Source organism: Hippocampus bargibanti, linkage group LG02, assembly GCF_051943395.1.
Source record: "Hippocampus bargibanti isolate YZ-2025 linkage group LG02, ASM5194339v1, whole genome shotgun sequence".
NCBI classification, from domain to species: Eukaryota; Metazoa; Chordata; class Actinopteri; order Syngnathiformes; family Syngnathidae; genus Hippocampus; species Hippocampus bargibanti.
The window spans coordinates 152,980-170,282 of record NC_142735.1 but is presented as its reverse complement, the minus strand read 5'-3'; the positions used below and the strand labels follow the sequence as shown (position 1 = coordinate 170,282).

At 37.8% G+C, this 17,303-nt stretch overlaps 1 protein-coding gene across 1 annotated transcript in view; it reads left to right on the top strand.

Moving 5' to 3' along the window:
- Positions 1–17,303, top strand: part of syvn1 (synovial apoptosis inhibitor 1, synoviolin) — an 18,719-nt gene extending 1,416 nt beyond the window's left edge. The window contains exons 2-16 of the mRNA XM_089019008.1: positions 1,598–1,752; positions 1,878–1,970; positions 3,429–3,581; positions 5,245–5,293; positions 6,197–6,300; positions 6,404–6,530; positions 6,877–6,976; positions 8,599–8,664; positions 9,607–9,723; positions 11,000–11,157; positions 11,860–12,000; positions 12,091–12,237; positions 13,508–13,691; positions 15,087–15,205; positions 16,668–17,303. Of these exons, the coding sequence (XP_088875134.1) occupies positions 1,621–1,752; positions 1,878–1,970; positions 3,429–3,581; positions 5,245–5,293; positions 6,197–6,300; positions 6,404–6,530; positions 6,877–6,976; positions 8,599–8,664; positions 9,607–9,723; positions 11,000–11,157; positions 11,860–12,000; positions 12,091–12,237; positions 13,508–13,691; positions 15,087–15,205; positions 16,668–16,831 (1,854 nt within the window). The 5' untranslated portion in view covers positions 1,598–1,620 and the 3' untranslated portion in view covers positions 16,832–17,303. The remainder of the gene's footprint in view (positions 1–1,597; positions 1,753–1,877; positions 1,971–3,428; positions 3,582–5,244; positions 5,294–6,196; positions 6,301–6,403; positions 6,531–6,876; positions 6,977–8,598; positions 8,665–9,606; positions 9,724–10,999; positions 11,158–11,859; positions 12,001–12,090; positions 12,238–13,507; positions 13,692–15,086; positions 15,206–16,667) is intronic.

Sequence of the window (17,303 nt, the reverse complement as noted above, 5' to 3'; positions counted from 1 at the left end):
TATTCTCCGAATCTGAAGCCATTGGTTTGATTCTCCAGCAATGCAAGACGTCTTGGCGTGACGTCACGAATTGGGGGCGGGACTTTCTGAAAATGCCCAATTCGCAGCTCAATTTTTTGCAGATTTTGGACACTTTAAGTCATTTTTATTGGTGTTTTGTATTTGACTAAAAATATAATACTGCATGTTTTGGGTATTTTAGGTGCTATAAAACGTTTTTCTGATGTCAGTCAAGAAACAAAAAAGTGACGGTGTCGGTTGTCCTTTAATGTCATAATAACAAAATAGTGCATCGCATATTTTGCTTTGTCCGCTTCATGTAACAAAGAGGGTACAGAAAGTGCTGAAGAATGAATGACTCTCTGTGTGCTTTTGTGCTGTCATGTTATTTGTTCTTTTGATTTCAAGATGGCGCCGCGAGAGTGGCTGCCTTTCCAGCAGCTCCTGTATTTTGTTTTTCTGCTTTCATTTTTTTCATGACTTTGATGCTGTGAAATGTCAATTTCTCCACTGCGAGACTAATAAAGGCAAATCCAATCCAATCCAATAAGACAGACAGTCATAAAACCTTTAACACATTTCCTGCATTCTCTTTGTTGTTTAAAGCAGTTATATATGAAAGATTAAAGGATCAAAGTGGCCTTTTGTATTGGATTGGATGTACAGTGATACCTTGGCTTACAAACTTAATTGGTTCCCAGACAGTGCGTAAGACGAAAAGTGTGTATCCCAAAAATTAATATCCCATAGGAAACCATTAAAATGAGAATAATCCGTTCCCAGGTCCCCAAAAAACATAATTTTCTACTTTCTAATTTTCTAAGCCTTAAAACTACACAAAATAGATGTAGATGTTATGTATAATAAATGTGCTATAGTATTATAATTAAAGAAATAAACTATGCTGTATAATAAAGTCATTTTATTGACCTTTGTGATGGTCGTTGATGGCTTGATGGAATGGAGCGGCCGGTTTCATCAGCATTAAACACTTGATGAGGAACGTAGCCTTCTTCTTCCGCCATCTTGAGGAATGATCCCTTGTAGGTGCTTTCTCTGCGATCATTTTATCTAGTTCCTCATCAATTGTGTTCTGTTTAGCTGGGTTGATAGCTTTTTGCATCAAGTGTACAGATGGCTTGTGCGAGTTATTTGTGGAGCCTGATTGATGGGAATTTTAACCTTGCAGTCTACACTCTGCCTTTGAACTATCAAAGTTGAAACTATCTCACTGTAGTCTGCCTATCTCTTTAATGTTCAAACCACCCCCCCCCCTCACTGCTGCCTTCTTGACCAATCACGTGGCTTTAACCGATTACTGGGGGCGGGGAATAGAGGACAAAAACAGTCTGCTGCCATTTCGTTGTCAGAACTGACTCGTTCGCGAACGACACATCACTCATTGAGGCAGCTCCGTGTGTATCGCGAAAAAAGTTCATATGCCAAGGTAACATTTTCATAAGTTTAACGTCCTGCGTGTTTTGGGTCTTTTCGACGCTCTAAAACGTTTTTCTGATGTCAGTTAGGAACCAAAAAATGGTGTCGGTTGTCCTTTGATCTTCAAGCTTCAAAGTCGCTCTTCCCCCTTTCGCTACAGGAGCTGTAGTTGAGTCTTCTAACATGGTGCGAGCAACCCTGGTGACCATCACCAGTCTGGCACTGACTGGTGCTGTGGTGGCACATGCTTACCTCCTCAAAAACCAGTTTTACCCCACAGTTGTCTACCTCACCAAAAGCAGCCCCAGCATGGCGGTAAGTTGCTTTTCAAGTCAAGTACAACATTTCCTGGTGTTTTATAGTCACTTTGAAATTCATAAAGTGTTTGTTTTGTTGTTGTTGTTGTTGTTGTTTATTTCATTTTTTTTATGTTGTTCTAGGTGTTGTACATTCAAGCCTTTGTGTTGGTGTTTCTACTGGGAAAGTTCATGAGGACAGTGTTTTTTGGACAGCTAAGAGCTGCAGAAATGGAGGTAGTTTGGATTCATGAAGAATATATAACTCATTCACTGCCAGACCATGCGCAAAAAAATGTGTTGACTCCAGTGCCAGGGTTTTTGTCACTGTCACTCAAAATCCGGGACCGGCTGAATGTTTGAGTTTTACATAAACATTCAATGCAGCGTTAAAAACATTACACTCAATAAACCCTCAAAAGAGTTAATTCCTAAGTTATATGGGTCTGGAGTTTTTCTGCGGGTGAGCAGCGGCAGCCACACGCGCAAGCAAGCTTTCACTCAACCCTGAAGTAAATCAAATAGACAGAAAGTAAGCCTGCTAGCTAAAGTGTCCTTGAGAGTTTTGAAAGGCGCTTATAAATGAGATATATTATTATAATGATTATTTATTATTATATCTATGCTTGGCTGTGACTGTTAAGTGTCCTTGAGCACTTTATTTGCTATCTATTAGCTGTGTAGCTGGCTCGCTAGCTATCTAGCGAGCTATCTATTAGATATATGTCTGGTTAGCAAGCTAGCTATTAGCTATCTATTAGCTGGCTAGTTAGCTTTCTATGAGTGGGTCGATTGGCGCGTGTGGCTGCCGCTGCTCACCCGCAGAAGAACTTAACCTGTGACTGTAAATGGACCTTGAGAGTTTTGAAAGGCGCTTATAAATGTATTATTATGTATTATTATTGAAATAAAATGTGTTATTATCATATTATCATATTAAGATTATTATTATCTGACGTGTGCATTGCTTCCGGGGTTGAGTGAACGCTGGCGCGTGTGGCTGCCACTGCTCACCCGCAGAAGAACGTATCGTGTAACTGTAAAGTGTCCTTGAGAGTTTTGAAAGGCGCTTATAAATGAAATGTATTATTATTATTATTATTATTATTATTATTATTATTATTATTATTATCAGTAGTAGTAGTAGTAGTAGTAGTCGTAGTATTAATAGATAGCTAATAGACAACTAGCTAGATAGCTATTAAGCTAATAGATAGCCAGTCAGATAGCTAACCAGCCAGCTAGATAGCTAATAATAATAACAATAATAATAATAATAATAATACATTAATCATTAATAATAATAATAATAATAATAATACATTGATCATTAATAATAATAATAATTCATTGATCATTAATAATAAAAATAATACATTAATCATTAATAATACATTAATCATAAAAAATATTATATATATATATAATAATAATAATACATTAGTCATAAAAAATATTATTATTATTATTATGACTAATAATAATAACTGGTGTTTGAATGTGATTGGTTAATTCTGAACACCTCCACATCCCAAGTTTGTTCAATCAAGTTCAGGTATTCCATACAATAATATTTACAATATGTTGATAAATATTGATCTTGTTTTCATTTTTATGAGGTTGAGAAAGATGTCGCTTTTTCACAGGGATGTGTCAATTTTCTATTCACCTTTGACCTTCTCTCTTTTCCAACAGCATCTCATTGAGCGTTCCTGGTACGCAGTCACCGAGACGTGCCTGGCCTTCACTGTTTTCAGGGATGACTTTTCTCCACGTTTTGTTGCCCTCTTCACACTTTTGGTTTTCCTCAAGTGCTTCCACTGGTTAGCTGAAGATCGCGTGGACTTTGTGAGTCATCGTCGAAAAATCTGAAATCCATACATTATAACTGCCCTTATCAATAAATACAATTTATTTGGGGTGAAAATTCAAATCGGGCGGCATGCATGCATTCATTCATTTATTCATTCATTTGTTCGTTTGTGTGTTTATTTTTGGCGAACAATCCATTGTGGCATTCATTCATCCATCCATTCATTTGTGTATTTATTATGGGCAACCAATCCATTGCGGCATTCGTTCATCCATTCATTCATTCATTTGTGTATTTATTTTGGGAGACCAATCTATTACGGCATTCATTATTCCATTCATTTATTCATTCATTTGTGTATTTGTTTTGATCGACCAATCTACTGCGGCATTCATTCATCCATTAATTCATTTGTTCATTCGTGTATTTGTTTTGGATGACCAATCTACTATGGCATTCGTTCATCCATTCATATGTTCATTTCTGTATTCATTTTGTTCGACCAATCTACTGCGGTATTCATTCATCCATTCATTCATTTGTTCATTTGTGTATTTATTATGGCTGACCAACCTGCAGCATTCATTCATTCATTTGTGTATTTATTATGGGCAACCAATCCATTGCGGCATTCATTCATTTATTCATTCATTTGTGTATTTATTTTGGGAGACCAATCTATTACGGCATTTATTCATTCAGTCGTGTATTTATCTTGGTTGACCAATCTACTGCGGTATTCATTCATCCATTCATTCATTTGTGTATTTTGGGCGACCAATCTACTGCTGCATTCATTTTTCCATTCATTTGTTCCTTTATTTGATCCTTCATTTGTGTATTTATTTTGGGCGACCAATTGACCGTGGCATTCATTCATCCATTCATTCATTTGTATATTTATTTTGAGCGACCAATCCATTGCGGCATTCATTCATCAATCCATTCATTTATTCATTCAGTTGGTCATTTGTGTGTTTATTTTGGGTGACCAATTGACTGCGGCATTCGTTCATCCATTCATTCATTTGTGTATTTATTATGGGAAACCAATCCATTGCGGCATTCATTCATCCATTCGTTTATTCATTTGTTTGTTCATTTGTTTTTTTTTCGGGCGTTCAATCTATTGCGGCATTCGTTCATCATTCCATTCATTTATTCATTCATTTGTTCGTTTGTGTATTTATTTTAGGCGACCAATCAATTGCAGCATTCCTTCATCCATTCATTTATTCATTCATTTGATCATTCGTGTACATGTATTTATTTTGGCCGATCAAATTACTGTGGCATTAATTCATCCATTCCTCTATTCATTCATTAGTTCATTTGTGTATTTAATTTTGACCGACCAATCTATTGCGGCATTCATTCATTCATCCATCCATTCATTTATTTTGAAGCAGGCTGTAAATGAGTGGAGACCACTCATTTGGTAGTTATTGATAAAAAGTCAGCATGATTCAGACTTGATCTTAGTTTTACTCTCTGGTTCTTTCTACTATCTTTGTGACTGCTTTATTTCCTGTATATGATAGTTGTCCATTGTCAAGTGCTTTGTTACAGCTTCAGCCGTTTTCAAAGTGCTATATCAATCAATATGTATTGTATTGTAAAAAAATAGTTTATTGTACTTTGCAAACTAACAGCATGTGGAATATAGACATGACTTTTTTTTTCTGTGTAATCTCTTAGATGGAACGAAGTCCCAACATATCCTGCCTCTTCCACTTTCGAGTGTTGTGTAAGTACACTGTCAACTACGGTATGCTCTTTCAATTTCTGTATTTTACTATTTTCACTTATCTTGTCTTAATTTCAAAACTATTTGCAAGTAGCAGGCCGTCCTTTCGTGACGTCACGTACGGACTCGTCCTGAATATTCAGAGCGAGTCTTAAAACGTCAAATATAGCTATATGCGGTGGAATCTTTGTATAAAATGTGCTCAGTAGAAGTCATTTTACAAATTATGGACACAACTTATCCGGAGACGTCGGTTGTCCATTAAACATACATTCCATACAGAATATAGCACTGAAGCAACTTATGAACAAATTCAACTTAAGAATTAATTCAACTTGTGAACGAATTAAACTTATGAATGAATTCAGAATCAGAAAACCTATGACCGTCCCACAATGGGAAAATTTGCAGTCCAAAGCAGCAATTTGAAAGGGGGTTGAGGTAAATTAAAAAAAACAAGATATCCTAAGCATCATAAAAATATCAGAAGACTGAGATGCATACTGTAAATGTGCAAAAATGTTTCATAAAAAAAACTGTACATAGTGCAAGTATCAAAGAAAAGATATTGATATATGTAGCTGTATTGCATCAACACGTTCTGGGTTGATGGCGCGTGTGGCTGCCGCTGCTCACCCGCAGAAAAACTTATCCTGTGACTGTACAGTGACCATAAGAGTTTTGAAAGGCACTTATAAATGAATTTTATTATTATTATTATTATTATTATTATTACAAGAGTCCATGACTTTTTTTATTCAACTTATGAACAAATTCAACTTACGAACGACCATTCTCAACGTATCTTGTTCGTAAGTTTTGGAGCGTCTGTATGCGTTTCACTACCAGGTAGCTGTTTGTGTTGATATTTTGCCAATTCGATTCTCATTGCTTATATTCTAGCTCTCGTGGGGCTGTTGGGATCCCTGGACTTCCTGTTTGTTTACCAGGCCTGTCAAAGCATCATCACCCGGGGAGCCTCTGTGCAGCTCGTTTTTGGCTTCGAGGTTTGTCATCTTGGAAAAAAATAGTTGAAGTAAATTCGATTTTGGTATGATGTCCATTGTTACATCATGTATGCGTGAATATTTCCTCTCTGGTGCACTTCAGTACGCCATCCTGTTGACCATGGTCTTGACTATGTTCATTAAGTACATCCTGCACACTGTGGATTTGCAAAGTGAGAATCCCTGGGACAACAAGGCCGTCTATATGCTCTATACAGAGCTCTTCACTGGTAACTGTATGCTTCTTGGATACTTACAAGATCTGTCAGCCATGTTCAATCAGACATTGTGGACCAAGGCTCGAACACAGAAAGATTGTCTTTTACTGCCGGCAGGACACGTTGCCATTCATGACAGACACCTGAATTCTGCAACCCTCTACCAAGCTATTTATTGAGAGTATATGCAAATTAAGTGTACGTTAGTAAAACATAGTTTTCTTGATTAGAATACCACACCCCTGAGCGTTCTAAGCGCGAACAGCTGAAAGCAATAAAACATTGTCTCTTCCATTAACTGATGAATTTGTAACCTGGCTAATTGTAAAATAATCATTGCGCCATTCTCTTGTTTTAGGTTTCATCAAAGTTCTGCTCTACATTTCCTTTTTGATCATTATGATGAAGGTTCACACTTTCCCACTGTTTGCCATCCGGCCCATGTATCTCGCTATGAGGTGAGGACTCTCACATACAGTAAAGTCTCGTTATATCGATATTCAAGGGAGTCGGAAAAAATATCGATATAACCGGGACTATCGATATATCCGACCCCGTTTGCATGTCATTTTCTCCGTGCGTGCATCGAAATAGTATCGATATAACCGGGACTATCGATATATCCGATATCGATATAACCAGACTTTACTGTATATTGAAAGATACAATGTTTTTAACATTTCTTTGTCCAGTTAAGGCCAACTGAGAACAGATTTTCTTTTGCAATGCCAATGTAGCTTTAGCGGAATAAAATGATACATTTTATGAGTGGAAAAAAATATAGTTGACTCTTCCAAAATGCTCAGTTTTGATTGCAACTATAGTGCAGATGTGCCTTAAGATAAAAGTGAACTGAGAGTTGTGTCTCAAGTCACTCTTATCTTAAAGGACAACCAACGTCACTTTTTAGTTTCTTAACTGACATCAGAAAAAACATTTTATAGCATCTAAAATACCCAAAACACGGAGTATGATATTTTTATTCAAAGGTAAAAAAACAATCAAAATGACTTAAAGTGTCCAAAATCTGCAAAAAAATTGAGCTGCGAATTGGGCATTTTCAGAAAGTCCCGCCCCCAGTTCGTGATGTCACGCCAAGACATCTTGCATTGCTGGAGACTCAAAACAATGGCTTCAGATTCTGAGATTATGCTTTCTTGTTACACATCCAGTTATGAATATGATTCAAATACAGTAAAGTCTCGTTATATCGATATCGGATATATCGATAGTCCCGGTTATATCGATACTATTTCTATGCACGCACAGAGAAAATTACATGCAAACAGGGTCGGATATATCGATAGTCCCGGTTATATCGATATTTTTTCGGACTCCCTTGAATATCGATATAACGAGACTTTACTGTAGTTCTGAAGAGGAAAGCATACATGTTTGCAATCGGTTAAAGAATTTATTCCGTGCCATGGGGGGAAATGTATCACCAAAAAAGAGGCAGAAAATGGCGACCAAGCTCCCTGTGAGGAATTAATCAGCCCGTTTCCACAGGCTGATAAATTCCTCATAAGGAGCTTGGTCGCCGTCTTTTAGCTCTTTTTTGTGCAACATGACGTTTTCAGACCAAACAAGCACAGCAAAATGCATTGACGTGATGGAAGGACTGATAAAATGTTTTCGGTCAGGGGCGTTCCTTCAGTGATGTCACGTACAGACTCTTCACCAACTCAAAAACAAGACTTCCGGAATATTCAGCGGGAGTCTTAAAACGTAAAATATAGCTATGTGCGGTGGAATCTTTGTAAAATACGCTCAGTAGAAGTCATTTGAAGCCATTTTACAAATTATGGACACAACTTGTCCGGAGACGTCGCTTGTCCTTTAATGCTAATGCGAAATAAAACAAAATGCCATAGACAGACCAACGATCAGCATCTATATTGAGCTGTTTAACTAATATGCAGACAGATTATGTAAACATTGTCACAGTCATATATTCTCTTCGGATGAGGAGCGAAACGTCCGACACTTTCAAAAAAGTACAGATGACGGCTGAAGAAACCTTTTTATCGATTATTTCCTGAGCATGTTTGACATATGTCTATTTTCCTTTACCTTTCAGACATTTTAAGAAAGCCGTAACTGATGCTATCATGTCTCGGAGAGCCATCCGCAACATGAATACACTGTGAGTAATGCAATTCTGTTCTGACTGACATTAAAAAAAATGTAAGTAGGGTTTTATAAACTTTGTTAAGAATTTATTTATTTTTTTATGTGTGTGCTATGCAGATGTTTAGTCTAAACTAAAGCATTGTTTTGCATTTCAAACGAATTTGAGAATTAAAAAAAACAACCAGCGGCAACCACGCTCATTTTTTGGGTCAATTTAGGGGTGTTCAATAAGCCCACCATACATGTTTTTTGAATGAGGGAGGAAACCCATGCACACGTTGAGAAACCAGCAAATTACATACATTATTTCGTCACCAAATTTCCCCATTTTGGGACGATCAAAGGTTTTCTGATTCTGAATTCATTCATAAGAGGGACACAAGTCTTCCTGTGCCGGTCCCAAGCCCGGATAAATACAGAGGGTTGTGTCAGGAAGGGCATCCGACCTAAAAGCTTGGCCAAAACAAACATGCGGATCAAACCTCTAAAGATGGAGGACACTGATTTGCTGTGGCGACCCCTTGTAGGGAAAAGCCAAAAGGAAAAGAAGGAGAATTCGTTCATAAGTTGAATTCGTTCATCAGTTGAATTTGTTCATAAGTTAAATTCATTCTGGTTTTTTTAACTCCCCCTCACCCCCATTTAATTTAATATTATTTATGACAGTAAAGTCTGGTTATATCGACATCGGATATATCGATAGTCCCGGTTATATCGATACTATTTCTATGCACGGACGGAGAAAATGACATGCAAACAGGGTCGGATATATCGATAGTCCCGGTTATATCGATATTTTTTCCGACTCCCTTGAATATCGATATAACGAGACTTTACTGTAATATTTAGTCAACCTCACACCCCATAACGATATCCCATAATTTACATACTGTACAACGCAAGCCAAAATAGTCCCAATAAAATTTCTATTTTGACTTTCCTCTTTGGTCATCAGATACCCCGACGCTACTCCTGAAGATCTGCAGGCCTCCGACAACGTTTGTATCATCTGTCGGGAGGAAATGGTCACCGGAGCAAAGAAGCTACCTTGCAATCACATTTTCCACTCCAGGTAGGTCCTGTTAGAAACAGAAAGAAGAAACAAAGGAAGATTGTTTTCTTTTACTGCCGGCAGGAGACGTAGCCATTCATGACCGACGCCCAACTTCTGAAGCCCTCCGCCAAACTATTTATTGAGAGTATATGCAAATTTAAGTGGTACATTGGTAAAACATCCTCTTCTTGATTTGAATACCACGCCCCTGGACGTCCCAAGCACAAGCATCCATAAAACAACAGAATGTAGACATTTTAATCGGTTGTCCTTGCCATGAACCAATAGATTTGTAACCTGGCTAATGAGCTCTTCCTGTGAAGGAGTTTCATGAAAATGACAGTTTAACAGGCTGTGTCTGTTCACCTCAGATTGACCCCAGTTTTTCTGTGCTTCCATTGTGAGCCTTCTAAGCATTTTTGGAAATGGTGGTTTCTCCATTTACCGGGGATTTACAGATTTACCAATCACTATTTTTTGGGTGCTCTCAAACGATTAAAATATTTAATTGAGATAACATTTAGAAATGTGTATTCAACGCCCCCACCCAGTTCGTGACGTCACGCCAAGACGGCTTGCATTGCTGGAAAATCAAAACAATGGCTTCAGATTCGGAGAATATGCTCTCTTGTTACACATCCAGTTATGAATATGATTCAAATAGTTCTGAAGAGGAAAGCATATATGTTTGCAATCGATTAAAGAATTTATTCAATGTCATTTTGAGGCACCTGGACTGCAATGTAGCGTCCCAGAAAAGAGGCGCAAAATGGCGACCTCCTGTGGCCACATCCGTTTCCACAGGTTGATAAATTCCTTATATGGAGCTTGGACGCCCTCTTCTGGTGGCTTTTGGGTGCAACACGAGGTTTTCAGACCAAACAAGTACAGCAAAATACATTGACGTGATGGAAGGACTTCTACAATGTGTCTTTTTTCGGTCAGGGGCGATCCTTTAGTGACGTCATGTACGGACTCGTAACGAACTCACTATTCAGCGCGAGTCTTAAAACGTAAAATATAGCTATATGTGGTGGAATATTATTAAAATACACTCAGTAGAAGTCATTTGAAGCCATTTTACAAATTATGGACACAACTTGTCCAGAGACGTCAGTTGTCCTTTCATAACTTCTATTCTGTCTATTCTCGATCAGAAACTTTGATTCTCATATGAGCTCTCCATGACAATGAAAACACTTTATCTGAATTAATGAGTCTGTTGTTGTTTTTTTTTTTTCTATGATCAAGCTCACGGTCTAAAACAAAAGCGTCTTTTTGCCTTTGCCCGCAGCTGCTTGCGTTCCTGGTTCCAGAGACAACAGACCTGCCCCACCTGTCGCATGGACGTCCTGCGAGCGTCCAATAACAATCAGCCTCCAACACCTGCCCAAGCTGCGGCCCCTGCTCCAGCAGCACCTGCACATGCAGCGGCTGTCCAACAAGCCAACGGTGAGAGCACTGAGAAGCCACGTTCATCAAATAAATTGCCAAACCAGCTTAACTCTTTCCTCCCTAGCAGGCATTTTGCATTTCGGTTTTAGTAGTTTCTGTTTATTTAAATAGATATGCAGACAACAAGAGTGTAGACTGGAAGGTTAAAATATCCCATCAATCAGGCTCCGCAAATATCCCGCACAAGCCATGCAAAAAGCTATCAAGCCAGCTAAACAGAACACGATTGATGAGGCACCAGGTAAAATTATGGCAGAGGAAGCACCTACAAGGGATCATGATGGTGAAAGAAGAAGGCTACGTTCCTCATCAAGTGTTTCATGCTGATGAAAGCGGCCACTCCATTCCATCAAGCCATCAACGACCATCACAAAGGTCAATAAAACAACGTTATTATACAGTACAATTTTATTTCTTTCATTATAATACAATAGCATATTTATTATACATAAAATAAGGTAGATTTCGTGTAGTTTTAAGGGTTAGAAAATTACAAAGTAGAAAATGATGTTTTATGGGGACCTGGGAACGGATTATGCTCACTTTAATGGTTTCCTATGGGACATTAATTTTTAGGATACACACTTCTCTCACCTTACACACTCTGTTTGGGAACCAATCAAGCTCGTAAGCCAAGGTATCACTGTACCAATATGTTGTGGAAACGCCGTTATAGGGATTCCATTTTTCTTTTTCTAGTGGCTCCCGGCATGTTGCCTGGCTTCCCGCCCGGCCTCTTCCCCTTTTGGGGTCCATTTCCCGGCATGCCCCCACCACCCGCGGCAACGCCTGGCGCTGCCGTCCCGCCCCAGGGCAACACGGAGGCGACGCAGGCGGCCGGTAAGTCACGTGACGCCAAGCACCCAAATTGACCGTCGAGGTCAAACGAGTTGGCGTGAGTTGCTGATTCTGAATCCTTGTTTTAATCAGGCACCGACCAGGCCACCTCATCCAGCGGAGACTCTGCGACGGCCGCTGCTCCAGGCGCCGCCATGCCGGGATTCCCCTTTAGCGTGCCCCCTCCTCCCTTCCCAACGACGCCGTGGCTGCCTATGCCACCGCCACCACCTCCTTTCAGTAAGCTGTATTTGCACTTTAACCCTGCTTCAGAATTGGACGATGAGTATTGTATTTTCCGGTGTATAAGGCCCGCGGACAAATCAGCCCATTTCCAATGGAGCTTGGGCGCCATCTTGTGCATTTTCTAGGACGCTACATTTTAGTCCAGATGCCTCAAAATGACACGGAATGACTTCTTTAATCGATTCCAAACATTTATGCTTTCCTCTTGAGAACTACAGTCATACCTCGGTTTTCGACCACAATCCGTTTCAGAAACCTGTTCAAAAACCGAAATAGCACTTTCCATTAAAATCAATGTAAAAAAATCTTATTCCGTTCAAAGTCTAGGAAACAACTTTTTCACCATTTCACAGCATAAACTGCATAGAAACTTAATAATAGAGCAGGTAAAATTCTATTAAAACAAACTGTAATGTTTTATTTTCAGCAATTTTTAACATCAACATTAATATCTGTACATAAAAATCTCTCTCTCTCTGTCTGCCAAGGGGCGTGCGTGTCTGCACCTATCCCAGCTGTCTTTGCTAGCATATATTATATATACAGTAAAGTCTCGTTATATCGATATTCAAGGGAGTCGGAAAAAATATCGATGTAACCGGGACTATCGATATATCCGACCCTGTTTGCATGTAATTTTCTCCGTGCGTGCATAGAAATAGTATCGATATAACCGGGACTATCGATATATCCCATATCGATATCACCAGACTTTACTGTATTATATATTACATATAAGGAAGTGACGTTTGAGGACGCAGAGGGTAGTTGAGTGATGCATTCAGGTGCACTCAGTTTGGTTGAGAACCGAATTTCGGTTGTATACCGGGGCATACAAAATATGACATTTTCAGCTGAGAACCGAGACGTTCGAAAACCGAGGTTTGACTGTATTTGAATTACATTCATAACTGGATGAGTAACAAGAAAGCATATTTCTCCGAATCTGAACTCTCCGAAGCCATTGTTTTGATTCTGGAGCAGGGCAGTGTGTGACTAATAGTGATGTCACGAACTGGGGGCGGGACTTTCTGAAAATCCCCAGTTTCGAGCTGATTTGTGGCAGTTTTTGAACACTTTAAGTCATTTTTATTTTTAGTTTTGGGTATTTTAGATGCGATCAAACGTTTTTCTGATGTCAGTTAGGAAACAAAAGAAAATGGCGTCGCTTATAAGGCGCAGGCAGGGTCTTCTTCCAAATCGTTCAGTGCTGATCAGATGGAGGCGTACATTGCAAAGTGATCTCTCCTTCCTTGACTTTCAGTGTCGTCGATGCCTCCTCCTCCTCCGTCTCTGTCGCAGCTGTCAGAGGATGAGCTGAGGGAGCTGGAAGCTGAGGGCCGACGAGGTTTACAAGCCAGGCTTCAGTGTCTCCAAAACATCCACACCCTCCTCGATGCCGCCATGCTCAACATCCACCATTACCTCAGCACGGTCGCCACGTTCACGTATGGAAACTTTCCCATTCTGATTTTTAACTCACTTCACTGCCATTCTCGAATTTTAGGATCATACATTTCATTTCTAAGCGCCTTTCAAAACTCTCAAGGTCACTTTATAGTCACAGGATGAAGTTTTTCTGTGGGTGAGCAAGGGCAGCCACACGCGCCAGCGTTCATTCAACCCGGAAGTCAATAGATAGAAAGCTAGCTAGCCAGCTAGTATATAGCTGATAGCCAACAACCTGGTATGACTCAAATAGAGGGGAAAGCTAGCTAGCTAGCTAATAGCCAGTGAATAGCGTGTTGACAACTCTCAAACATTTTACATCATTTCAAAACAATAACATTTTTGTATTTTATTCGGGAATTGAAAATATGATGTGGAGCGCAATTCCTGAATTTGTTCGGGTGTCGTTTTTTTTTGTCTTGCTTGGGTGCTGATAAACCGCTGGCCAGACCTCTGGCAATGTTCTTTCCCTTCCATGGTTTCCATGTTAGTAGTAGTAATAATAATAATCTATATATTATTATATTATTACAATAATGTTTTCGAAGCGCCTTTTAAAACTCTCAAGGTCACTTTACAGTTACAGGATCAGTTTTTCTGCGGGTGAGCAGCGGCAGCCACATGCGCCAGCGTTCACTCAACGCAGAAGTAACTCAAATAGATAGAAAGCTAGCTAGCTAATAGATAGCCAGCTAGCTAACTAGGTAGACAGCCATGTAGCTAATAGCTAGCTAGCCAGATAGCTAATATATAGCAAATAGATGGATAGCTAATAGAAAGCTAGCTAGGTAGCCTCAGGTGTTGTTAAAGCGCTATATAAACCAATATGTATGTATTACATTGTATTTTAAACAGCCGCCCTCATTTCAAGATCATATAACTCCAGACCCATACAATTTAGGAATTAACTTTTTTTTCTGACGAAACAAGAGAGTCTAACTTTTCTTACACCGCATTGAATGTTTATGTAATCCTAAAAGTCAATTTTGTGTGGGTCCTGGAATTTAAAACTCAAAAGTGTCGAGAATGCATTTCGACTTACGACCGTTTGGTCGGAACGGAACTCGGTCGTAAGTCAGATGTTACCTGAATTTTGGATAGCTGCCCTCAATTCAAGCTCATATAACTCCAGACCCATGTAATTGAGGAATTAACTGATGGAAGAAGAGAGTGTAAGGTTTTTTTATGCTGCATTGAATATTTATATAGTCCTAAAAGGCAATATTTTGTGGCTCCTGGAATCTGAGTGAAAATGACAAAAACCCTGGCACTGGAGTGGACACATTTTCGTCTGGCAGGGAATGAGTTCAGGGCACTCAATCATTTCCTTGTAATTTTCAGCACGAAAATGAGAAAACGCCAACCAATTTTTTTTCTCATTTTCTCTTCCGCAGTCCCCCGAGATCCGCCGGCAGCACAGAAGAAGCCAGCGGGACAAACCAGTCTTCTTCCTTCTCCCCAACTGTTGCGAGCAAAGAGGAGCCAAATCAGGAGAAATCCTCCTCCACCAATCGTAAGAACTTTCCCTCTTTGAAATTGTGGAGTTCAAATACAGTGATACCTTGGCTTACAAACTTAATTGGTTTCCAGACAGAGTATGTAGGGCGAAAAGTGTGTATCCCAAAAATTAATTTCCTATAGGAAAACATTAAAATGAGAATAATCCGTTCCCAGGTCCCCATCAAACATAATTTTCTACTTTCACTTCCTGCCGCGTGTGGCTGCCGCTGCTCACCCGCAGAAAAAATATCCTGTGACTGTCAAGTGTCCTTGAGGGTTTTGAAATGCGCTTATAAATGACTATTATTTTTATTATTATTTACTATTATTATTATTACTATTTTTACTAATTTTACTATTATTATTACTATTTTTACTATTAATACTATATTCCTATTATTTTTTTGTAACTTGCATCTTTATTATTTTTAGAACATTTAAAACCATTTGAAATTGAACATTTGAATACAGAATGCCTCGTGGCAAAATTGTACAATACAATAATTATTTTTATTAGTATTTATTTATTTATTTATATGTTTATTTATATTATTATTATGATGACGATGATGATAATTATATATTTTTTATAATTATTTCTATTATTTTTGCTATTTTTCCTACTTTAACTATTTTTACTATATTTCCGATTATTATTATTATTATTATTATTATTGTTATTATTTTTATTTTAATAATGTTTAAAATTATTGTTATTATTTTTACTATTTTTACTATTACTATTATTACTATTTTTCCTATTATTATTATTATTATCATGATTATTATTATTATTATTATCATTATTGTTATTTATAATTATTTTTATTACTATTTTTACTATTACTATTTTTCCTATATATATATATATATATATATATATATATATATATATATATATATATATATATAGTTATTTTTATTTTAATAATTATTTTTAAAATTATTTGTATTATTTTTACTATTTTTGCTATTTTTACTATTATTATTTTTTTTCACTATTTTTGCTATTTTTACTATTATTACTATTATTCCTATTTTTAATATTATTACTATTATTGCTGTTTCCTATTTGTATTATTATTATTATCATGATCAGTATTATTATTGTTATTATTGTCATTATTATTTTTAATAATTATTTTTGCTATTTTTACTATTATTACTATTAATAATATGTTTACTATTTTTACTATTATTATTTTTCTTATTATTATTATCATTGTTATCATTATTATTTTTAATAATTATTTTTGCTATTATTACTACTTTTACTATTATTACTATTTTTCCTATTATTATTATTATTATTACTACTATGATTACTATTATTACTACTATTATTACTATGACTACTACGACTATTACTACTACTATTACCATTAGTATTACTACTATTACCACTACTATTACGACTACTCCTATTATTATGATTATGATTATTATTATTGATGCCCTTTTTTTTTGTGATCAAGCGAGCAGCCCTCCTGCGGTCCAAACGGCCACGTGGGATGGCGACAAAAGAAACAGCACGGACGAAGGCTCCGAGGACGAAGACGGCGAACCGAGTGCCGCCGAATTGAGACGCCGGCGACTTCGCAAACTGGAAACGGCGCCGCTTGCACCCACAGACGATTGAGTTGAGCGACCGACCGACCGACCGACCGACCTTTTTTTCACCAATTTGTAAGGATATTTTGCACTCCTTGTGTCGAAATAAGGTTACACACTAAATAGCGAACATTCGGGATTGAAGGCACTTGTCATTTGACAGGCGGGATTGCGTTTAGTGATACACTGTTTTGGATTCATATTTGGTAGTTTGGGTGTTGTTGAGGTCAGTTGAGGCGTTCCCATTATTATTATTTTTTTTTTCTTTAACTCGCCCGGCTTTGGTAGAAAGTGTGTTTGGTGCTTATGACATCGAAAAAAAAGGAAGGTTAATATGTTTTCTCCCCTTTTACAAATCAGCACTCTTTGTGTCCTGGTTTTTTCTCTCTCACTGTTGCAGGTACTGCAGCACATTTATTTGAATGTGTACATACTGTATAAAGAGTTTTATCGGGATGAGATGTACAGAAAGGACAATAAACTTTTTTTTCTGTCTTTCA